At 40.0% G+C, this 26,015-nt stretch overlaps 1 protein-coding gene across 3 annotated transcripts in view; it reads left to right on the plus strand.

Annotated features, from left to right (window-relative positions):
* Positions 1 to 26,015, plus strand: part of TTC28 (tetratricopeptide repeat domain 28) — an 866,848-nt gene that overhangs the window by 409,870 nt on the left and 430,963 nt on the right. For all 3 annotated transcript variants that reach the window (XM_082244143.1, XM_082244144.1, XM_082244145.1), the window contains 2 exons: positions 14,191 to 14,463; positions 23,816 to 23,946. In XM_082244143.1, coding sequence (XP_082100269.1) covers positions 14,191 to 14,463; positions 23,816 to 23,946 — 404 coding nt within the window. The remainder of the gene's footprint in view (positions 1 to 14,190; positions 14,464 to 23,815; positions 23,947 to 26,015) is intronic.

Here is a 26,015-nt window from a genome sequence, read left to right on the forward strand (position 1 = left end):
CTGTGTACTATGACCTGAGCACTTCTGGACTGTGTACTGTGACCTGAGCACTTCTGGACTGTGTACTGTGACCTGAGCACTTCTGGACTGTGTACTATGACCTGAGCACTGCTGGACTGTGTACTATGACCTGAGCACTGCTGAACTGTGTACTATGACCTGAGCAATGCTGGACTATGGACTATGACGTGAGCACTGCTGCTACTAGCTTTTCACCTAGTAGATAGTTTTATGAACCAGATATTAAAATTGTAGGGAAATATTCCATGTATTGATAATGCATTTTCCCTCATCACACGTGTTGTTTGCTTGTGATAATATTGCTTACTTTGCCAGTTTTAGCATTTTACAGCTTAATAAATGCATTAGTAAAGCTGAGAGCTAGGTAGGGGAGAGACTGACATCGCACATCATGTGATTATCACAGCTTGATCTCTACATGTTTCAGCAGGACCTAGAGTGGATTTTTTGCTATGAAGTTCCATCACCTGCAGAGTATTTTGTATAAGCCGTGAATGTATTTATATTTGTTTGTATATATGTTATTAAATTGATTGTCGAGAGGAACATGTTTATGTCAATTCTCATGACTAAATACATACATATTTTATACTCTTGGATGTATGGTTGCCTTTATAGCCACACCCCCAGGGGGTTTGCTATTTCCTTTGCATCTATTGGGACGATGGCCACCAGCATCCTGAATTCTGAATAGTTTGGGTCCTTTTTCAATTTGTTTCATCAGATAGTCACAAAGATTTTTGCCAAGCTGCATTTTGCATACTGCCAGTTGGGTCACCCTCTTCATGTTTAATACATTTTATTTTATATAGCTAAAATAGCAATATAGATCCTACTGTGAGAATATCATTTTTTCATTCAAGGGTCATTTAAAGTGTAAACACTTATGTTATTTCACAAATAGTATTTTGATTATTGACACAAAGATACAGAGGTGTCTGTGTTTAGCCCAATTGCTTATCCTTAAATAAAGGTTCCCCTGGTTTCATTAGTAAGCCAAATCGTACCAGATAAAATGATGAAAAGGAGCACAAGATGACATCAGGGAGTGTAGCAATCCAATGAAATGTTTGTTTTCTCAGTTATTGTGGACTGGCAATTTACTTTTGTAGTCTGAGCTTTGCCTGAACTGTTTTCATCAGCTTGATCTTTACTCATGTAGAGCCATTGACTGGTAAGAGGAGTCATACCAGTCCTCTGACATCACCAGTGCTTCAGCTGTCTATCTATATCACTGTGCAAACAAATTTAGGGGTTGATGAATTCAAAGTATAACAAGCTGGATAAACGAACTTCACTTCCTTTACAGGCACACATTGCATTTTTATTGGCATTAAATAAACCGCATGGCTTTTTTTTCGTTTTCCCAGTTTCTTCCAACTGCTGATTGCCATTTGATAATGGCAGGACATACATGGGCTTAGCAACCAATCAGAATCCAACTGGAAATTACTTGGTGTCTGTTAACACTAGCTTCATTGAGTTACTGTGCTTTGCACATTGAGCTTAACTCATTGAATCTAGTTTATTGACTTCAGGAAGCTGCAAATGGATGATGGTAATATGCGTCTATCCCATGGGATAGCAGGCAGGACTTTATTCTATAACTTTAATAACTTAAACTAAAATAAAAGAGACTGACAACACCATTTGGAAAAATAAAGGCCGCGGCCGTTTTAATACTTGTATTAAAATTTGTTAACATAAACTCAAATAACTTTAAACCCGATCACTGAGATCCAGGTTACCAACAAATTATCATATCAAAAGCAAATTATCCAAACATACTCAAACCAATAAAAGGGGTAAACCACAATAAAAAAGTCCCTCTTTGCACCACGCAAAGATGACCCAACAAGTATAAACTGGCCGCGACAGCCAAGGGGAGGGGAGGGAGGGGAACAAAACTTCTTATCTTGACACGACGTTCTTCCTGAGGTAAGTGGCGCTCCAGGAGCCGAGCCCCCCTTTAAATAGATCCTGGGCAGGCTCAAGGGCGGGAAGGAAAACAAGAAAGAACCAGTTTAAATGTTATTCTTCCTAGCTACAGAATAAGCCCCACAGTGATTGGGGCTTATTCTGACCATACACTGGCTAGCCCATCTAATTCTGCCTAGTAACCTACTGTAATGACTTAAAGGATACTTATCTTTACAAAAAGCCTGCCGCCATCCCATCTAGAAAAAGGGGCTCATTTGAACCCCTTTTTCTTTACATTCTGCGGACTGTGGTCAAAAAGGATCTATACCAGCTTCAGTTGATGATACATTTTAGTTGCCCTCATTCAAAGTGACTTCTTTTAGATGTCATCAAAACGCTAAATTCACTTATAAATAATGTAACCTTAACTGCCTCCTATGCCCCCCCCCCCCCCAAAGACCTCAGGTGAAAAGGCAACCTAGCCTAGGTGTCAAGATCTACGCTGTGCCAGGTGCCATTTTCATTTTGCAAGTAGATAGCTTCTTAGTGCTGGCCTATGGAGAAAAGCTACAGTACACATATGCACCACACTATATAATTTCAGTAAGCACATACATTTTAGCTATTTCAGCAGTGTTTACTTTTAAATTATTTTTGCGATGGCTTTTATGGTGAAAAGGAGCAGTAAAGAACAATCACTGTGTAGCACTACAAAGCAGGAAGCAGTGACTTCCTATATAATAAACAAATTGAATAAGAAAATTGTATAGTGTATGGCCAGCCTTAGTCAGACACTCAATTTATTGCTGGTGCATTTGTGTGGGGCGTGCACTTAAATAGCTGCTCTGCTTTCTGGCTATGGTGACAATTAAGAATCTCTTTGTTACAGCTTCGTGGTGGTGTGTGACAAGTTTTACTTTTGCCTTTTTTTGTTTTTGCTTACTGTGAAATCTTGAAGTCCACAGAAGTTCAGGAGTTTTTAACTAGTTTGCTTTTCTAACGGGTTTGAAACAAGCTCACAAATGAAGTAGAAGCCATGAACTTGTTTCTTTTTGTTTTCTCTAGGCTTCTAAAAGTGATCTGGGTAATATTCCCCTCTTAACTCTCACCTCCTGCCCCCCCCAACAGACCCCAACATCCATTCCCCAATCTCCTCTATGTGTGAAAATGTAAATTTTCAGCTCTGTGGGTTTCCTGATTCTAAGCTGTTAGAATCCTGGATCAAATACCACTTAGCAAAAACATTCCTTTCAAAAGGAAAAAGCTCTATCACGTCCTTAGTAGGGGCCCATGATTCTACTGGTCATTTCCAGTCATTATAGAGGAATGATTTAAATGCCGGGTGTAGGGGGAAGGTCTTTGTAATTGTAGGCTCTCTAAAAGATCCCAGGCCTAGAAGAGCAGGCTAATCCAATAAATGTAGGGTAGTACATACTGCATCAGTCAGGTTCAAATGAATCCCATGTAAATCTCATCTGCAAGTGGCTCAACCATAGCTTCAACAAGGAGAAGACTTTGAGGACTCTGAACCAGAGATGCTAATAGGAGCTTCAGGTTCTGGGATGCATGTACATTGCACCAGTAGATAAGATTTACAGTAGGAAAACAGCAACTCAAAACATCGGTGTTGAATCTTTATTTGCTACGAGGTGATAACACATTTAATACAGCTTACATAGCATGGCTGAAACATGTAAGCTGTTATCACCCCTTAGCAAATAAGGATTCAACACGGATGTTTTCAATTGCTGGTTTCCCATATCTTATCTGCATTTGGTGTAAGTGATTAGGAGGACACTGAAAGCCTGAGCACCAATACCTGCAGGACTCCAGACTTGGATTTATTAGATCCCTGGTGTGAACACTACTACCCTTCTTTTCCTACTTATATTGCACCAGTAATTGAGCACAAACCAACGAAAAGTCCAAAGCAAACATAGAGATCTCTTGTGGACACAGGGAATGCCTCACCAGAGCTGAGGAAGATTCCAGTGAGGATGACCCTATAATAATAGGGGTCCTAGGAAAAAAATTACAAGCATTGGTTCCACCTGGGGATGCCAGAAAATTCCCTTAGAACTAGTAGAGAAGTGTTGGTTGAGGTCACCCATTTGCAGCAGGATTGTCCTTTGTGTTTGAGAAAACATGTTGTACCATGAAGTGGAAAACAACTGGGCCCAAGGTCAGACAAGGCCTCACGTACTCACAAACCAAAGCATCTGGTGCTGATGAGGATCACAGGTGTAAGTCACTGTAGGCAGGCAGCGCAACAAGAACAGAGACCAGATGATCCTGTGATACTTCAGAAGTAGGAGCAGCAGCTGGATGATTGTTGGAAGAAAGAGTGCATGGGCACAACACTTCACCTAACTGATAATGGCTTGAGCCCCCCAGCCCTAACCATTTCTGCAATTAACCCAGTAGTGGTTGGAATTTTAAAAACAAAATGTGCCACTGTATCACAGTGAGGTAGCCGCCAGTGCTTCAGCCTGAACAGCCTTAGTTACAAGGGGCCCTTCAGAGATGCAGTGTCACACCAGAGGTTCTGCCAGGACTCTGGAACAAGATAGCGCTCTGTGGCTAGCAAACACAGTACACAAAGGCCACAATGCTGAGCCCAGTGTCCAAAGGTCACATTCGTGGCTAGCTCCGCAAACTTTTAGTCTGGCAGGGTCTGAGTATGACCTCCAAAACCTTTGCTGAGGATACGATTATCAAAAAAGCTGCTTTGTAGAAACTAGCTTAAACAGCTTTTTGCAAGTCTTCATTGAAGTCACCAAAGAGAAAAAAAATATCTACAGTGTACTGACTATCATGATTGAAGTCAACAGAGAAAATTAAGAATAATAGGGCAAGTAAAATAATAGTTAGACCGAAAAAAATGCTTTCAAACTCCTAGGACTCTAGCAAACAGTTAGAGGTGGGGTTGGTTTCAACGGCTTTTGTTTGGCAATGTCCCAACCTCTTGTAGGCAGCAGTATAATCAAGTGATTAAGGATTCCTGAAATCTTATGTCCCTCAACGGGCAATAAAGATTCATACATTAATGTCTTGACTACTTTGTCATTGTGCAAGTATTTATTTTGTAACAACAGTTTTAAATAGTTTGAACAGTTTTAGGAGGTGGCAGCTTCCGCTTCTAGCTGTAATTTCCTAATGCTATAAAATGTTAAATTGAAAAGATAATAACCACCAGAGGCAAGCAGACTTGAAAAAAAAGGAACTAAATTTAAAGGAAATGTTCAGGGTAGGCCCGGTTTGAAGAGAACATAAGTTATTACACCTGACATTTCAGTAACAAAGACACATTACCAACTAATATGATCATTTCTTCAGTATACATCCCTAATTCCCACACCTGATATTTTTTGATAGCATTCAACAATCTCTGTTTATTGGCAACAGAAACCAGTCCTATTTTTCCTGTTGATTTATTTATTTAGCACTGTGATTCAAGGTATGGACCCAGGCTCATAGGAGAATAAAAATAGCTTAGAAAGAAATGGAGAGGCAAATGTTACACAGCAACCAGTATCTCAAGGGCTCTCTACTAGACTTTCTTCCCACATGAGTTTCATATAATAAAAGGTTGTGAAGTAAAAGAGTCGGTATAGTGTATAATCACTTAAAAGAAATATTATAACTATAAATCACAAAGCATAAACTGTGGTAACAATGCTGTAATGGCTTTAAGGTCATAATAATAAAGGACGATCACAATGTAAATGGAGTTCAATTCTGTATTGATCTGGAGATAATCAGTTTGAGAATCTCCCTACCTTTCTACATTAGTGTGCTATCTTTTGTATAAATGACTGTGCAGTTTACAGCTACAGTGTCTCTGTCAGTCTCTCACCGCTTATCACGCACATGCAGGGACACTGCAACATTCATTGCTTAAGGGTTCAGCAAAATATTGATTTCAGCTATTGTATAGACTTGACTTAGCTCTACGGTGCTATAATATCACTGACACTAGTGTTTGTCTGTGTGATTATATAGATTATAAAGCCAATGTCACTGTTTTTTCTTTAACCCACGTTGACCAAAAGTTGTTTTATTCCTTTTTGCTTGGAATCCTTTTTTGTCTGAAATCTCTTATTTTTCATTTTAGTGCAATTTTTAAATCAGATAGATACAAACTGGCCAGGAATAATATAGCAACATGGTCTCCTCCACCTTAAACTGCAGTGCTGTCCACTGCTAATGTGGGTTTTACCAGTAGTGTGACCAATTTAACCACTTTACCACCGGAGGATTTTGCTGTCTTACGTCTGGGCCACTTTTTGCGATTCGGCGCTGTGCGACTTTAACTGACAATTGCGCGGTCATGCAACGCCGCACCAAAACGAAATTTACGTCCTTTTTTCCCACAAACAGAGCTTTCTTTTGGTGGTATTTGATCACCTGTGCAATTTGTACTTTTTGCACTATAAACAAAAAAAGAGCGACAATTTTGAAAAAATAACAATATTTTTCACATTTTTTATATGAAATTCCCCCCCAAAAAAAATTAAAAATCAAAACTTTTTTATCATTTTTGGCCAATTTGTTTTCTGCTACATATTTTTGGTAAAAAAATCGCAATAAGCGTATTTTGATTGGTATGCGTAAGGCTGCATTCACATGTCAGAGTATAATCGCGGGCAGAACCGCCGCGGTTCCGCCCGCGATTCGGAGATTTATTGCAAATCGCGGGACGCCTAGCGTTGCCCGTTGATTTGCAATAGCCCCCCAAATGCCGAGCGATGTTGCCGCGATTTACGCCCGCCGAATCGCGGCAACATCGCGCAAACAAAATCGCGGGACGCAATACGCTCCAAAGAAGCTCTTGTACTTTTTTGGAGCGTATTGCGTCCCGCGATTTTGTTTGCGCGATGTTGCCGCGATTCGGCAGGCGTAAATCGCGGCAACATCGCTCGGCGTTTGGGGGGCTATTGCAAATCAACGGGCAACGCTAGGCGTCCCGCGATTTGCAATAAATCTCCGAATCGCGGGCGGAACCGCGGCGGTTCTGCCCGCGATTATACGCTGACATGTGAATGCAGCCTAAAAGTTATTGTGTTTACTAACTAAGGGAAAGATTTCTGTCATTTTTGGTGTTTTTTTTAACGAGTAATGGCGGCGATCTGCAAATTTTTTTGCGGGACTGCAACATTGCAGCGGACAGATCGGACCCTTGACTGACATTTCTGACACTTTTGGGGGTACCAGTGACATTACTACAGTAATCAGTGCTATAAATATGCACTGTTACTGTAAAAATGACACTGGCAGGGAAGGGGTTAATTTTATTGGAGAGGGAGGGGTTAATGTATGCCTGGTGCTTACTGACATGTGTGGGGGGAGGTGACTAAGTGACACAGGGACAGATCGCAGGTTCAGCTATGCTGAACCCTGCAATCTGTCACTGTCTGTCACTTAGGAGATCCGCCCGCTTTGTTTACACAAGCAGGCGGATCTCCACACTCAATTCCCCGACGATCGGGGAAGAGCGGCGGTGATCACCGCCGCTCCTCCCCTGGCCCGTCTTCCGCTGTGACTGGATACAGCGGGAGCGAGCCTCCGGCGGCGCGCGCACGCCGCCGAGAAAGGGGAGTGTCTGGCGACGTAGGTCTACGTCGCCAGACGATAATGAACCACTTTGCCGCAGTAGAGCTCCAGTGAGCAGCAGTAAAGTGGTTAAACAAAGAAAACCTTACCTACCTCATGTGCATCAGCTAACAAATAAGGAGTGAAAGTTTCTTTACAATCATCATTTTGACATTATTCAAGCTATTTCGTCAGTAAATGCTTGGGAGAAGAATTGTGTGACTTGAGGTTTGAATTAGCAGCTCTGGTGGTCATAGTGACAATAGGCTTACAATAGATAATTTTTCATAAAATTAAGATCTGTCTGTTTATAATCAACCTAAGGGCTAATCTAGAATTCAAATTTCAATTTTTTTTTTTTTTTTTCATTTTATTGTAGAGGGTTTATATCCTCTGTAAAGTATTTTATTGCTTGTTGTGTTCATGTTCTCCCAACACAAAAACTTGCAGAAATATTAATTATTTCTGAACTGGTGACACAACAAATCGTGAGGGTGAGGCTTATAAATAGTGATGGGTGTACGTGTTTAGAGTCAATTTGTGTGCTGTTTGAAAGACCCATTGTAAAACCTGACAATTGTGGTAAATGGGAACCCCATTGGAGTCGAAGGGAGGTGAATCTTGAAATTCAGTTCTGGCATTATGAAGGCTAGTAGGCAAGGGGATATGAACTACAGGGCATGATGAACTGGACACTGCCAGGGAGTGGAGAGGCATGTGCCAATGCAAAACAATACTGCTCAGCAAGAAGCAGGTATTTTTTATAAGGTTTAAAAATGAAAAATGTACAATTACTTTAAATTCCATGCTTGGGGGATTCATTAAACTTGCCTGTAGGACACACCTGTAGGAGTTGCTGAAACAAAAGTTACATTTAGAAAGAAACAATATCATTTTCTCCTAAATGATATTTCCAATCCCCAGCCTGCTTTATTTTGTAAATCAGCCAGGCAGGGAATTGCAGAGGAAGTCATTGACCATATACAGCAATTGTCGCATATGGTCAATGATATCAGCCATCAAACAAAAAAAATAAATGTGTGGGGTTCCTTAAGATATCTATACCAGACCCACACATGATGATCCTCTTCTGATGGACTCTCACTGCAATTAAGAGATTGCCATCTGGCTGCTGAATGTCAGCAAGCTGGCCAGTGATGTAGTCTGATGCCATGGACAAAATATGGTATTGACCTTATTTATTTAATGACATGACCTGGGATGCTTGCTGGCTTGTTTACAATTTAAAATAAGCCAGTAGACAACAAAAACCTTTGATTGCTAAGGCTCCGTTCACATCTAGGCGTTTTGGGGCGTTTTTGGAGAGTTTTTCTGCTCTAGGATCAGCTCCCAAAACGCCCAACAAGACAAATCCTATTCATTTCAATGGCCCCTGTTCACATCTGAGCGTTTTGCTGCTGTAAGCAAAACGCCCAACGCTCAAAAAAGTACATGAGCTTCTTTTTGGGCAGATTACAGGCGTTTTCCATTGGTATCTATTCAATCAAAAAACGCCTGCACAAAAAACGCCTGTAAATCACGGTAAAAATCGCGGTAAAATCGCAGTAAAAATCGTGGTAAAATCGCTGTAAAAACGCGCAAAAACGCTATGCTCAGGTGTGAATGTAGCCTTAGACACTAGCTGTCACCTGCGTCTCAGCAACCAATGACACTGGGTTTGATTTACTATAACTAGAGAGTGCAAATTCTGGTACAGCTGTGCATGGTATCAGATTCTAACTTCAGCTTGTTCAATTAAGCTTTGACCAAAAAACTGGAAGCTGATTGGTTTCTACTATGCAGGGCTGCACCAGATTTTGCACTCTCCAGTTTTAGTAAATCAACCCCAGTGTGTATTTACTTGTTTTCTAGCAACCAATGACACTTGTGGCTTGCTCAAGGGAAAGTTGGCATTTAGTAATTGTAGTGAATAAAAGAGTCGCTGCGGCCGTAGCAGTAGTGATTTCGGGGGGTAAAATGTCAAATGTAGTTAAACCTGAAAAATGGGCTGAATCCGATGATCTACAGCAAATAGTCAGACCCATTGAAAGATTTCCCCTCTATTACTTTTCTGGGGACAACCAAAAATTTGGGATTTTCTTCTACTTTCACTTTCAATGATAATGGTAAACAGGACAAATAGAAAGAGGGAATGCCCTTAAAGGGGACACAGACATTAATTAAAACTGACAGATGTTGTCATCCCTCTTCCCTCTATTCAAAACAACAAAAAAAAGCTTTACCTTTAGTTATACTTTCACTTTAACACTTTTTGGACATTCATTAAATTGTCTTGTGAGGCTTATTTATTATGAGAAAGCGCAATCAGAAAAGCACTAAATTACTGATCCCTCCATATAATTGTTACTTGTTGTGGTGCTTTACTGAAGAAGATACACATTGGAGTTGATATCGTAAAGCAGTGATGGTGAATATTGGCACCCCAGATGTTTTGGAACTACAATTCCCATGATGCTCATGCACTTTGCAGTATAGTTGAGCATCATGGGAAATGTAGTTCCAAAATATCTGGGGTGTCTTAAAGCATAACAAAGCTATCTCAATCAGTATTATATATTAGACCCATATTAGATCAGACTTGTGACCGCCTCTGATCTGTCACACTTAGGTCCAAAAAAATAGAAAAGAACGTAAACCTCCCCGTAGACTTACGCGGAGCTTCTCATTAGGTCTGCCTAAAAAACTTGGGAAAAAGCTGGACTGCCTGTGTGAAAGTTTAAACAAACTGATGTTCTGGGATTAGTGGTTATTAGCAACTAATAATGTTTATTAATTTACCATACAAACACAATGATGTGTAATTGTTTTTGTCACTTTCGGGCTTTGGTATGGATAGTCATGTATTGTTTTATTTTATATATATATATATATATATATATATATATATATATATATATATATATACATATATATATATATATATATATATATTAACATTTTGTATCTTATTATTTCATACACACATGCTAAAACAAGAGGGAGTTGTTCCACTAAAAATAATCCTATCTGCACTCTTTGGTGCTGATAAAAGAGTGCAGGGTGAGCAACTGCCACAGAGGTACAGACTGAGGTGGGAGATTTTAGGAGCAAATCCTGTAATCATTTATTAATCATGATGGCATCAATATGTACGGTATACATTCTGGCATGTCTAAGTGTCGGTTCACACTAGGGCGACACAACTTCGGCCGAGTTATGCCGTCGCCCGTGCACCGCGACTTCACATAATGAAAGTCAATGCAGGTCGCTCCGATTTCGCCCCGAAGTAGTGCAGGAACCTTTTTCTAAGTCGGGGCTCCTATTAGAACTGTTCCAATTGCACAGCACGGTCCGCTACTTGTCAGACGACCAAGTCGCCTGACAAGTCGGCACAGTGTGAACCGGCACTAAAGCTTAGAAATGTTATGGTTCTCCACTTGCATTTGCCCCTCTACTTAGTCATGTGTACTGTGAAGGAATTATGTACCATTTTTCCTTTAGTACCCTGTTTGTCACACTGATTAGCTATGCACTCACATTATTTCATTGGTGCTTACTGTAGTCCACAAGGACTGTAGCCAGACAAATTTTAATGAGATCCATGTTTGTTCAGGTAGATCTGTCTAAATCTTGACACTGCTGACTGCTGTGTTTGTCATCAAGCACTTTTATCCTAGAAAACAAGAATTGTTAGGGGCCTATAAGGACAGATTTTAAGATCTGCGGAGCTAATTTCAAGGAGCAAAGGAGCCTTTAACCATCTGCGCTGGTCGTAACAGCTTATTGAAATGCAACCTTAAACTGAAGTTCATAAAACAGGCCAGTTGCCACATTACAAATTGACCTTTTTTTGACCATTGCTTTTGTTTTGCTGACTTCACTTGTGAAAGCATTATTTGTTAGTGAAAAATATATTTAAGGTGTTAAGGTGACAGGTTTTATGAGTTTGACAGTAGGGTAATGCATTCAGGGCCATCTTAATAGCATCATGGGCCACCTACTTTCAAGAAAATCGATTTAAAACAATAAGTAAACATACCATAAATCAAAGACTAATAAACGCAAAGGGCTCAGTAAAGGGGAGGAGGCAGAAGGGCACAATACTGGGATCAAGAGGGCACAGTACAGGTTCCAGGATGCTACCTAGGACACAGCCATCCTGGGACAGCTTAGTAGAAAGTGTGACTGACCCAGCAAATCTGGCACAGTCGGCAACTATGATATAATCTAAGATTATCATGGGGCCCCTATGCACCTGGGGCGCTGAGCAGTGCCCAGGGGTGCCCATGCATTAAGACAGCCTTGGATGAATTTATGAATATGCTCTGTGACACATTTTATGAAACAGCGAGGATATTTTTTTCTGTATAGAAATATTCATATTTAGCGTGCTCATGTATTCTTGCCCAGCCTTTTGCTTTCTGAGCCTTACATAGCAGCAGACACAAACCCTGTTGAAGAAGTGACTCCAAAACTGGCACTACCCAAAAAGTTGGTGACTATGTGGGCCTTTTTTTTTTTATGGCAAAACTAAGGAAATATCATGCTAAATATTAACTACAGGCAGTCCCCGAGATACATAAATCTGACTTAAATAGGACTGATACTTATAAATGGAGGGAGACAACAGGAAGTGCCAGAAAATCTAACCCTAGGTAGGGAAATTCACTCCTGTAAGAGTTATCATTGGAAAAAGGTGTCTCCACTGAAGCTTTATCACAAATCCTTTTTTCCACAACAATCCAAATTTTTCAAAATCCAATTGTCACAGGGACAGAGAGTGAGGTGAAATATTCTGAACAGGTGTATAGACAGCAACACAAACAGTACAGAGGTGTTAGCCCTTTCCTCTTCTATCCAAAAAAACGTATAGGCTGGAGTTACACTTAACCACTTGCCGACCGCCCACAGTATATTTACTGCGGCAGTCAGCCTCTCCTGGGCAAACCAACGTAGTACTACATTGCTCGCCCAGTAGCCTGTAGGGGGCGAGCGCGTGCCGCCGGAGGCGCGATCCCGCCCCCGCTCGTTCACTGCCATCCCCGCGTGAGTGACCGGCGGCTCCGATGTCCGCCGGTCCTTGCGATCTCCCCCTGGAGAGGGAGAAAGGCAGGCGGCTGATGTAAACACAACCGCCCGTCATTCTCCCTGGTGTAACTGCAGAGATCATACGATCCTGCTATGTAGGATCATATGTCTCTGTGGTTACATCACAAGCCACGCCCCTTGACAGTTAGAATCATGCCCCTAGGGACACACCTAACCCTTTGATCACTAATAAAGTTAACCCCTTCCCTGCCAGTGTCATTTGTACAGTAACAGTGCATATGTATAGCACTGATTACTGTAGTAATGTCACTGGTACCCCCAAAAGTGTCAAAAATGTCAGTCAGGGGTCCGATCTGTCCGCCACAATGTCGCAGTCCCGCAAAAAAAATCGCAGATCGCCACCATTACTCATTAGAAAAAAAAAAAAAACAGTAAAAATGACATAAATCTTTCCCGTAGTTATTTTTACCAAAAATATGTAGCAGAAAACAAATTGGCCTAAAATGTTAAAAAATTTTGATTTTTACATTTTTTGGGGGGAAATTTCATATAAAAAAATGTGAAAAATATTGTTATTTTTTCAAAATTGACGCTCTTTTTTTGGTTATAGCGCAAAAAATAAAAATCGCACAGGTGATCAAATACCACCAAAAGATATCTCTATTTGTGGAAAAAAAAGGACGTCAATTTAATTTGGGTACAGCGTTGCACAACCGCGCAATTGTCCGTTAAAGTCACGTAGTGCCGAATCGCAAAATAGACCCTGGTCTTTGAGCAGCCAAATCTTCCGGGGCTTAAGTGGTTAAATAATGTACCTGTTCTAACTTACTGAGAAGGTCAACATAAGAACAAACCTATAGAACCTATTTTTTTTGTAACCTGGGGACTACCTTTATATAGAATAGACTTGGCATCTAAATCCTCTTTCACACATGCGGACCATTCGTTTCATCAGTTCAGTCACGTTTTTTCAAAGAAAAAATGGATGACGTTTACATCCGTTTGTCATCTGTTTGTCAGATCAGTTGACATCCATCAGCTATAGTCCTTAACCACAGGAGTCCCAGAGCCATTTGTTTATGCAAAATTGGACCATTTGTCAGTTTACATCCATTTTTCGTCCAATCCATTTTTTAGGAAAGGAAAAAAAGGGCTTTGATCCCTTCCAAGAAAAGGATGTTGACGAAAGCAGATGTATATGAATGTAAATGGATGATCATCCGTTTACATTCTTTTTTTATATGCAGATCCATTGATGTCAGTTTTTTCATCTGTCGACAGACGTGTGAAAGGGGCCTTAAGCATGCCTAAAATACTTTTTACCTCTGTATGTTAAATATTTTTTGTGCATTAAGTAGAATATCAACTTGGAATACATGTAACTTCACCCTTCTGCTAATTAAACTGAAGAGTTTAATCCCACTGATTTTGGACCCTTTACATTGTGTTACTTTATCCGTTTTCTTTAGAATTTTGTTATATTTTTGATTAAACTAAACTTTGGCCTTTATTATACATTAAACTATGTTACATTGAGTTTATCTTTTTTTAAAGATGCCATGTGTATCTATCATTATTGACTGTTGTTTGCTTCTTTTGTTTTATCAGAATCTTTGGAACCTACTTACCAACAACTTCAGAAGATGAAACTGGACAAGAGCCCATTTGTGGTAGTGTCAGTGATTGGTCAAGAACTTTTAACTGCAGGACATCATGGTGCTTCAGTGGTTGTGCTAGAAGCTGCACTGAAAATTGGGACTTGCAGTCTAAAACTGAGGGGCTCTGTGTTTTCTGCCCTAAGCAGTGCTTACTGGTCTCTTGGAAACACAGAGAAGAGCACGGGATATATGCAACAGGACTTGGACGTAGCAAAGACACTAGGTACATCCAAATATTGGTTTGCATTTATGTTGATCTAGAATTATTAGAATACATCTTTAAAGCTGGTATAGAAGCACTCATGGCCGGGTCTTGCAGAGGAGGTAGATCAAAACAGCAGCATTTTCTTTACGTATAAATGAAACTCTGTCCATCTTTCTCAAGACACTATCACATGAGAATGAACCGACCATGAGTATATATATATATATATATATATATATATATATATATATATATATATATATATATATATGTATATATCAGAACCTTTTTACTTGCCAAATAATTTGTATATCTTAATTTCTGAGATTTACACAGGCTTGCCAGACAGAGTAACCAGCCTGGAGACTAAGTTTCCCTGCTCCAGCCTGTGATTGGACAGTAAAGGAGAAGCAGCAGAATGATGAGTTCATCTTTGCCTCTCTGCTCGTTCCTCCTGTCAGTGTGTTCCTTGTTTACACATGAGGACTGCAGCAAAGGTTATTGGTTCTTTCTGCTGTTCTCCCTCAATCGTTTTTTTTTTTTAACTGCCTGGAGTTTAGCTTTAAATGATTTGGCCATACAGATTTGGATAACCAAATCTGAGAAACCCTAGCCAACAGCATCAAACTTGCATTAGGGAAAGACAGGTGTCAGCACAATCATGCACATGGTCAGCCAACAGCATTAAACCCTAGCCAACAGCATCAAACTTCCATAAGGGAAAGACAGGTGTCAGCACAATCATGCATATGGCCATCCAACAGCATCACACCCTAGCCAACAGCATCAAACTTCCATAAGGGAAAGACAGGTGTCAGCACAATCATGCATATGGCCATCCAACAGCATCACACCCTAGCCAACAGCATCAAACTTGCATAAGGGAAGACAGGTGTCAGCACAATCATGCATATGGCCATCCAACAGCATCACACCCTAGCCAACAGCATCAAACTTGCATAAGGGAAAGACAGGTGTCAGCACAATCATGCACATGGCCAGCTGAAGAGATAATGGGAGTCAGCAGGAAAGAACATATTAATTTCAGATCTACTTGAACTTATTATAAGGTAGAACAGGAGGACAAAGAAGGTGGAAACCCCCAAAAACTCACATGAGGCACCTGCAGCTCCCTGACTAGGAGTCATTGGGTGGGTCAACGCATTGCACAGAGCTTCTTCTAGTCGGCATAACCCCAAATAACAAAATGTTTGGGTGTAACTCTGTTCCAGTATTAACTCTAGCTCAGAAACAAATATCTTCTCAGACCCACAGGGCCAGCCTTAAAGAGAGGGACAGTACCCTGTAGGCCTAGTCCTGGGAGGAGAGAAAAGGGATACCCACTACCAAGAATAATGGCTCAAAAAACTGTTCCAGAACATTGCATTCCTATTTTGCCAAAGCTAGGGTCAACCCTCACCATGGGTTGGCCAGCTGACAAACCATACTGTATAGGACTCTCTGTATCCATCATTGATATGGTACTCTGAAGACTTCAGAACAGAATGGCTGTCAGGTGATGTTATTAAGATCATGCAATGCTCTGCAAGAAACAAAAACTGACAAAAGTGAAAAGAAATTCACCATGGCTGCTAGAAAACACAACTCTGCATACACTATATTTATTTACATGATACATTTAGTGTAGGTGAAATGTTTCAGAATTCTTTGGTACCTTTGTTTAATATGTCTGTAAATACAAAGGTGTCATTTATTAGACAACATGTCATTGGTCAATTTATTAGCAAAAACTCCTCTCTGCACGCACCAAAGTCATTAAATCACAGCCTCCTGTTTTACAAGACTTGCCATTTCTCAGGATAGATTTTTACATTTTTGAGGGAGGCTTTACCACCATTTAGTAACCTCTTCCATCCCACCTTTCTGCTATGTGGCTATGTAAATATATTTTACAAGCCATGTATTACAAACGTGCATGGCGGAGATGTCAACCTCCAGTGACCCAAGGCAGTGCAATTTGGCTGTTTGTAGCCATTAAATGGCAATTTAATGGGTTAGTGCTGACGTCTGTCAGAGAGACCCGTCTGGAGTCTATAAAACTACTCATGCTAAAATCAGTAAGAGTGACTCTGCGTCAGAAAATCTCTAAGATTTGCTTTTCTCAGCAATACACTCTGGCAAATCCGCATAATTACTCATTCTCTTTTTGGATACTTTAGCACTTTCAAAGGGTTTGCATGAATTTTATATTTCCTATTGTATCACATTTTTATTAAATTCTTCATAGTTACCTAGATTGCATATAACATCCAGCACTGTGTTTGATTCTATTCCCTTTTCCACACCATTAAACATAAATAAATAAATATTCCAAGATCGGATTATTTGCTATACAGAACTTCCTCTTTGCATACCTTTTTCTTTTTTTTTAGCTTCTAGAATTGTTTTTTATTAGGAAAAAAAAAAAAAAACTGCGTAAAAGCATTCATTTGTTTGAATCCACTATGTCACCATATGGTGCTAAAAGAAATACCTAGCAACAAAGGAATATTTTTATGAAGCTGTTAAATGCCTAGGGGTTGCTTTACTAAAACTGGAGAGTGCAAAGTCTGGTGCAGCTCTGCATAGTAACCAATCAGCTTCCATTTTTTTTTTCAAAGCTTAATTCAACAAGCTGAAGTTAGAAGCTGATTGGCTACCATGCACAGCTGCACCAGATTTTGCACTCTCCAGTTTTAGTAAGTGCCGGTTCCCACTACCGGGGCACAACTTCGGGGGCGACCTGTGACTTCGGCGCGACTTGCACGGACTTCATATAATGAATGTCAATGCAAATCGCTCCGATGTTGCCCCGAAGTAGTACAGGAACTATTTTCTAAGTCGGAGCGACTTGAGTCGCTCCAATTAGAACGGTTCCCATAGCACTGCATGGACCGCGACTTGTCAGGCTGACCAGTCGCCTGACAAGTCGCGTTTGTGTGAATGGGCATTAAATTAACCCCGCAGCATCAGTATAATTAAGAAAACAGTTACATTTTTTTTTTTTTTTTTTTGTGAGTTACTGTTAAAAAGATAACAGGTTTTGTAAATATAATGGTTATTTATCTGAGGGTCTGTAAACCTATACTTTATTTAAAAATATATACTGGAAAATATTTGCTGATATACACACATATAAGATACAAGCCAATTCTTTCAATAGTACAGCAAATAAATTGTCTAACCTGTGGTTTCTGAAATATTCAAGTTAAGACATATAGACAATTTGCATGAATCAAAAATTATAATTTAGATTGAACAAAGTAAAATGTAGTACAAGGTAACTACAGGTAACAGGAATAAACATGACCACCAATCACGTTTAACTTCCGTAAAACTAAGACGGGTATATGCTAATGCCAGGAGCCTAGCTAATAAAATGGATGAGTTGGAAATGTTAGTACATGAGGAGGACATAGACCTAGTGGGAATAACGGAGACTTGGTTCGACCCCTCACATGACTGGCTGGCAAATATCCAAGGGTATTCAGTGTACCGGAAGGACAGGGTAGGAAAAAGAGGGGGAGGAGTATGTCTCTACGTCAAGAATAATGTAAAGGTGATTGAGAGGAGTGACATTACGGAAGGGACGAGTATGGAGTTAGAATCCGTATGGGTAGAACTCCATAGGGAAGGAGAAAAGGGAAAAGTAATTGTGGGGTTTGCTATAGGCCACCTAAACAAGGGGAGGAGGTAGAGCAGGAATTTTTAGCACTTTTGGGTAAAGTGGCAAAGCTAGGATCAGTCATCATATTGGGGGACTTCAATTATCCCGACATTGACTGGGGAGAGGGGACTACACACTCACAGAAGGTCAGTCTATTCACGGAAACCTTACAGGACAACTACATGTCACAGTTGGTGGATTCTCCTACTAGAGAAAATGCAATCCTGGATCTATTGATCACTAATGACCCAGACCTAATCTCGGAGGTAGGAGTCCAGGACAACCTGGGCTCTAGCGATCACAGGATGATCACATTTAGCGTAAATAAAAATATAGCAAGGCAAGTGGGGAACATAAGAACCCTTAACTTCAGAAGGGCAGACTTTCCAAAAATGTACTCGTTGATGGAAAGGGTAAACTGGGACCGAACCTTGGGATCCCTGACCACAGAGGAAAAATGGGAATGCTTTAGGAACATATTAAGCAAAGGCATCTTGCAGTGCATTCCTATGGGAAATACATTTAGAAGGGACAAAGCCAAACCTGGCTGGCTAAACCGGAGCGTTAAAAAACTTATTAGGGGAAAAAAATTGGCCTTCAGGAAATATAAATCAGAGGGCACAGTATTGGCTTTCGACCAATACAAGGAGGCAAATAGGAAGTGTAAACACGAAATCAAGATGGCTAAAATAGACTTTGAGAGACAAATAGCGGAGGATAGTAAAAAAAAACCCAAAGAAATTCTTTAAGTATATCAACAGCAAAAAAACTAGGGCAGAGCATATTGCACACATAATTAACGATGATGGGAGGATGGTTACAGAGGACACTGAAAAAGCAACCGTGTTGAATGCTTTTTTCTCGTCAATCTTTACACAGGAAACGGAGGGGTACACTGACCATGACTGTATGGTTAGTAGTAATACACAGGACTTGCCACTATGGCTAACAGAGGGTGAAATCAGGGAAAGGCTGGATAAACTTAACACAAACAAATCACCAGGCCCGGATGGCGTTCACCCGAGAGTACTCAAGGAACTCAGTAAGGTTATATCCAGACCACTGTTCCTGATCTTTGCGGAAAGTATTAGGACAGGAGATGTACCAGGGGAGTGGAGGAAAGCAAACGTGATTCCGATATTCAAAAAGGGTCAGAGGCATATACCGGGAAATTATAGGCCTGTCAGTCTGACATCAGTAGTATGTAAACTTCTGGAGGGGATGATAAGGGACTATATCATAGAGTTTGCTAAGGACAACAGCATCATCAGTAGTAACCAGCACGGGTTTACAAATGGGCGTTCTTGTCAAACCAATCTCTTAACATTCTACGAGGAGGTGAGCTGTGAGCTAGATAGGGGCAGACCAGTGGATGTGGTGTACCTAGATTTTGCTAAGGCGTTTGATACAGTTCCCCATAAGCGCTTAATTTATAAAATAAGGTCTGCAGGTATCGACAGCAGGGTTTGCTCTTGGATACGGAACTGGCTAAAAGGGCGTGTCCAAAGGGTGGTAATAAACAGCGCATACTCAGACTGGTCTGAGGTAGTAAGCGGGGTCCCCCAAGGCTCAGTCCTAGGACCAACCTTGTTCAATTTATTCATAAACAGCATTGAGGACGGGATCAGTAGTTCAATATCAGTTTTTGCAGATGACACAAAATTAGGCAGGGCAATAACAGCACAGCATGAAGCAGATATCCTACAGAATGACCTGGACAAAATAACGGAATGGGCAACGACATGGCAAATGAGGTTTAACGTGGAGAAATGTAAGGTTCTGCACTTGGGGACTAGAAACATAAAAGCACAATACACGTTAGGAGGGGAACCCTTGGGAGAATCAAAAATGGAGAAGGATCTGGGAGTCTTGGTTGATGATAGATTAGGCAACAGCATGCAATGTCAAGCGGCAGCTGCCAAGGCTAGCAGAATATTAGCATGCATAAAGAAAGGGATGTATTCCAGAGATAAGACCATAATCCTTCCACTTTATAAAACTCTGGTTCGACCTCATCTGGAGTATTCTGTCCAGTTCTGGTCACCAGTCCTCAGAAGGGATGTGTAGGAACTGGAGAGGGTCCAGAGAAGGGCAACTAAACTAATTAGGGGATTGGAGGACCTTGGTTATGAGGAGCGTCTGCAATCGCTTGATTTATTCTCCCTGGAGAAGAAACGCCTGAGGGGGGACATGATAGCAATTTTTAAATATCTCAATGGGGATCTAGGCTTAGAAAAAAGGCTGTTCAGTCGAAGGGATTGCATGAGGACTCGGGGGCATACAATGTGATTAGAGGAGAAGCATTTTAACCTCAGGCAACGTGGGGGCTCCTTTACTGTTAGGGCTACAAGACTGTGGAATTCTCTACCACAAGAGGTGGTTTCTGCAGGTAGTATGGTGGCTTTCAAAAGACTACTAGACGTACATCTCAAGGATCAGAACATTCAGGGGTATGCGAGATGATTACAGCCACACACACCTACACAGGTTGAACTGGATGGACTATTGTCCTTATTCAACCTCACCTACTATGTAACTATGTAACTATGTAACTATAAAATGTTATGTTAAAGACATTTTATTGGTTTAAGCTAGCCAAAGACACTAGATGATGGTGATTTGGAAAATACATACTAGCAAAAGTTCCTATTGAAACAGACTTAAACTTATTAGGCATATTAAACAGGTCATATATTGACTATGAACAGGGGCACTAAGCTTATCTATAACCATAGAGAGAGAGAATTGGGGGAATAAAGTAACAGTTTACAACTCTACTTAATGAAATATTTTGCATTTAAATCCTTAACATGAACATGTTTTACAGCAAACAATATGCTTTATGACACTTATAGTGATTTCATACATTGCAAGTATGGAAAATGAAAGGGGACAAGTCAGCTAGAGCAGCTTCCATATCTTTTTCCTCCTTTGGGAAAGATCCTGAATGTAATATGATGAAGAAAGTTGTGGAGGTCCACTCCCTATGGCCGTGGTTACCTTCAGAGACTAAGCGGCATAAACCAAAATATTGTATAACAAAACGTAAACTTTATTTAATAATCTAAAAAAGATGTATCAAAAGTGAATAACTTGTGTAGAAAATCACATCCACCACCACTTAAAAAAGACAATGCTGTTTTTTCACAAAACACGCCCTTTAAGACATCAAATAGTAGCCACACTAAGCGAATGGGTGAGTCAAGGACAAAACAATCCTTAACCATTGAATCATCAACACCACAATATATACCACCACATTATATGACCGCATGGAAGGAGCAGAATTCTGCAATGAAGGGCTTGCCACAAGAAGAGTCCAGAAAGTGGTATATAGTCATAGAAGACTCAGTTGCAATATAGAATATAATTGTGCTTACGTGATAATGACTCCCGTAAACAGGTCTTCTATGAGTATATACCACCTTCTAGAGTATGTGGTGGAAACGTGGTATAAGCTTTTATGAAGGCTTTCAGTCCACTTTTCTTATGCCTAACTAACTGCAGCTCCAAAACATTTTTCACAAGCCTTCATACTGGCACAAAGTCCTTTCCATGAGCCCAGGGAAAGTTCTGGAACCTAGGTGTGTAATTCCAGATATTTTCCAAATATTAGCCCATGCCTTTCCCAACCTTGCAGCTTATTTCTTTACCGATCAATACAGGTACACATTCTTTCCATGTGAGACCCAAGATAGGAGAGCTGCAGCTGAAAGCTGGAGGAAGTAAAGGAAATCTAGAAGTGTGCTTCTGGTGGGACTCTGTGGGTACACATTTGAGACTCTGCACTAGCCCGAATTTGTGTGCAGTCATCCTATGTCACTTGCATGTAGGACCTGTATGTAAATTGCAGCTGGAAATAGGTTTACCAAGTAGGTAATTGATCGGCAACTTGCTTAACTGCCAGCAAACACATTTTATCACACTAGTGTCTTAAAGTGAATCTTCATTGCATCTGAGCAACGCAAACCAAAAACACTATTTAATTCATTTTTAATATTCAAAGCAAACTCCACATCTATCTATGCCTCTCTGCTTTACTTTGTTGTAAAATCCCTTTGGGAAAATAACCACCTAGCATTTCTGGCTGTAGCCACCTTGAGTAATGGCAAATGATTTATGTAGCATTTTTGGATTTCATCTGCCCTTAGCCCAGGCATGCATGCAGTAGAGAGTGCTAAGCTGAGAAACCCCCCCCATCCTGAAGACTCCTGGGATGTATGACATAGTTTGCCTCAGCAAGCAACAAGGAAGAAACTGAAAAAAAAAAAAGGTTTAAAACAAGTAAATCTGATATACTTTCCTGACTATTTACTAATTCTAGTAGCATGAGGATTAAAAATAATCAATGTTCCTTGGGAGAGTGAAGTTCTGCTTTAACGACCGAAAATATTATCCATATTATCCATATGGGGTTGTAAAGTCAGAAGGTTTCTTATCCTAATGCATTCTATGTATTAAGATAAATAGCTTTCTGTGTGTAGCAGCCCCCCTCAGCCCCCTAATACTTACCTGAGCCCCCTCTCTATCTAGTGAGGTCCACGAGTGCCTCAGCCGCCCAGGGCTCTCTCTCCTGATTGGCTGAGACATAGCAGCGTCAGCATTGGCTCTACCTTGTCACGATTGTCATATTTGGATGTCCAGTCAATAAATTTGGATTTTGACTCAACCTGGAGTGCTGCCAATTCCTTTTCCTTTATCAAGTTTTTACGGAGGCGAGCCGGGGCATGCACCGGTGTGAGTCATCAGGCAATCACACCACCTTGAGCAGTGAGTTCTTGTCTCTTCAATTGGCTCCCGCTGCTGTCAATCAAACTCAGTTAGCCAATCAGCAGAGAGAGAGTGGGTGGGGCCCAACATCAGCTCCGTGTCTGAATGGACACAGGGAGCGGTGACTTGGCTCGGGTTCCCCCATAGCAAGCTGCTTGCTGTGGAGGCACTCAACAGGATGGAGGGGCCAGGAGCTCCAGCCAGGGACCGGAGAAGAGGGGGATCTGGGCTGCTCTCTGCAAAACCATTACACAGAAGACATGTAAGTATGAAATGTTTGTTATTTTATTAGAAAAAAAAAAAAAAAAACGAGACTTTACAATCATTTTAAATATAATGTAAACCTTTCTTGAGAGAAATGTGTAAGCTACCATTGCTGGGGTCAGTGATGGCAGCTTCCATGCTACTCTGGAAAATGTTCCTTTTTAATTGGAGGCATAAAATAGAGAAAGATCCAGATCTGCATTGGTACAGAATCATTTAATTATTACTAGGTGATACAATAATTTTCTTTGTAATAACAGTTCATCTTTTTGGAATAGCGTTCAATAGATCCGCTCTCTTGTTCAGCTCAAGCATTACTGGTATCGCGTCACACTGGCTTTTGTGTATGGTTTAATGTTTCTCATATGCAAGCTAACATACGACTAATTATGAAACATATGGAGACTACGTGGCTATTATTACTGCATGAAGCCTCTAAAACATCATCCACCTGTTACGTTGCTATTTGCTGCAAATACAATGAGATTGCTATTATGTCACCAGCTTTTTCTGTCACTATGTAACAGCAGCTGCAGTACTACTTGTCTGTGTTGTGCAATGTCTATTTAGATACAGCTAGCTCATTGAGTTCAAAGAGAGAATGAACACTATAGTGGGCATTAACAATATTGGCCAAGTTTTAATGTGTATTGTATTGATGCATTCCAGGTGACCAGACAGGAGAGTGCCGTGCCTATGGGAATCTAGGATCTGCATTCTTTTCCAAAGGAAATTTTCGGGAGGCTCTTACCAACCACAGGCATCAGTTAGTTCTCGCCATGAAGCTAAAGGAGAGAGAGGTAAGAAAAGAAGTCCATTTTTGACAGTTTAAGCAGGCTTAGTGATGAATGGCTGGAGGACTTTGATTTTCTTCGCTGTATTTGACATCAACTCTTGTCACACTTTGATTTGTAGAGCTCAGCCAGCATTGTATATGACATAGACCACTGAGCTGCCTATATCTTGGTGTTCTTCAAAGCACTATACATTTAAAGTCACATGACACTGCGCTTTTAAACAGACAAGCATGTGATTACTTTTCTGTGTTTTATCGCATCGACTGGAAGAAGGAGTGAGCTGTTAACAGGGGAAATATGGGAAAAAGGGCTACATTTACATTTTTGGTTTACCGAGGGGCCTACGTAGATTGTGCTAATGCATTGCAGTGCATTACCACACACTCGTTAATGTGCGGTATGTCACACAATTAAATGCACTGCCCACCATTTATTTATTTTATTTTTTGTTCACTCTAAAAAAAATTTATTAAAGTATAACAAATATTTCATTGCATTCCAAATGACTTCAAGAATGTTAAAGTGGAGTTCCACCCATTTTTAATAAATTGGATCACATAGATGTATGTAATCCCCTTTAAAACGACTTTTACCAATGGAAAGTTTTTTTTTGCTAGTAAATACCTTATTTTCAGCTTTATTTATCCTCTTCTCACTTCCGGGTCCGGTCGGCCATTACGTCATTCGGCGATTCGCAAAAAAAAAAAAAAAAAAACTTTCGATTGGTAAAAGTCGTTTTAAAGGGGATTACATAGATCTAAAGTCACTAAAATGGGTGGAACTCCACTTTAAACATACATAGATTGCATATGGAAACATTGGCTTAATAAGTATTCCAACAAATACAGGTTGATGTCGAATCAATTTAAACATATATAGGAACAGTATTACCTATTGACCCCAATGGGATCATACTGTCAATAGGTAAGATCCAATGGTAGGAACAAGAAAGGGGGGGGCCACCATTTATTTTAAATGGGCTGCTTATTCACAGCAATGGATGTATAACAAATGTGTACTTTTTGTTGGGGTAGGTTCAGTATATATAAAATAATGTATATTTTGTCTTTATTTTAAATGCTTAATTGGGCAGGTGACATTTGTGATTCATTGTACAGTAATTAATTGAATGGGAATGCTTGCCTGACATTTGCCCATTTTTTGTCTAGAGATACATTTTACGCCGTTTTGGCTTATGCATTTTTTAAAATTTTATTTCAATTTTTTTCAGAATTATATAAAAAAAAAGATATTCTGCCAAAATTTGCTATGCAAAGGGTTGAAAGTGTGTTTATAAACAATTTCAATACCATGAACAGCATTTGTCAGTGGATGAATGAATGGATTCCTGTTATTTAACAAAATTTAGCAAAAAAAAAAAATGCCTGTGCTCATACTATCAAGATTCACAATGGCAAGGTTTGATCAAATGATATTGATCCCGCAAATGTTGTATAATATGTAGGCTGTATTCAGATAGAAAAATCTGGGAGAATATCGTCAAATCTCATTTTGACAAATTTAATTTTCACTGGACAAATTTCTTAGGTGAAACCTTCATAAACATACCCCTTTATTTACATATATTGTGGTTTTACACTTTTACAATGATAAGACTCCCTTGCCAGTATTCAGTGTAGGACCCCCTGTGGCCATTGTCTGCACTATGCCATGTCAGCATCCCCAAGGTTTAACTCCAGTTTTGTTAAGAAAAAAAAAAATCTTCTTTGGGTAAACTGTAGACAGCGTACATTGCAAGGATTTTTACAAATTTTTTTGCAGTTTGTAGAAACTTAAGAAAATAATTTCTGAAAAGGAGAGTCAGCTTTTAATATAACTTTCTGAGCAATCCTAGTGTTGTATTTAGGAAAGCTTTAAAGATTAATTTTGCAATAATTTTGCTGCATTTCAAGTTGAAATCACATTATTTTTTATGTTATGCTCCACATCAGTTTATTTATATAGTTTATTGTGTTTTAAAAGAAAAATGGAATGTCCAGTTCACGCTACCACAACACGAAAGCATAGGTGTGAATGGTTACAATATCTAGACACACTACATTACTTTTCAA

The sequence above is a fragment of the Pelophylax lessonae genome (genome assembly GCF_965119305.1).
Source record: "Pelophylax lessonae genome assembly, chromosome: 1".
Lineage (NCBI taxonomy): Eukaryota > Metazoa > Chordata > Amphibia > Anura > Ranidae > Pelophylax > Pelophylax lessonae.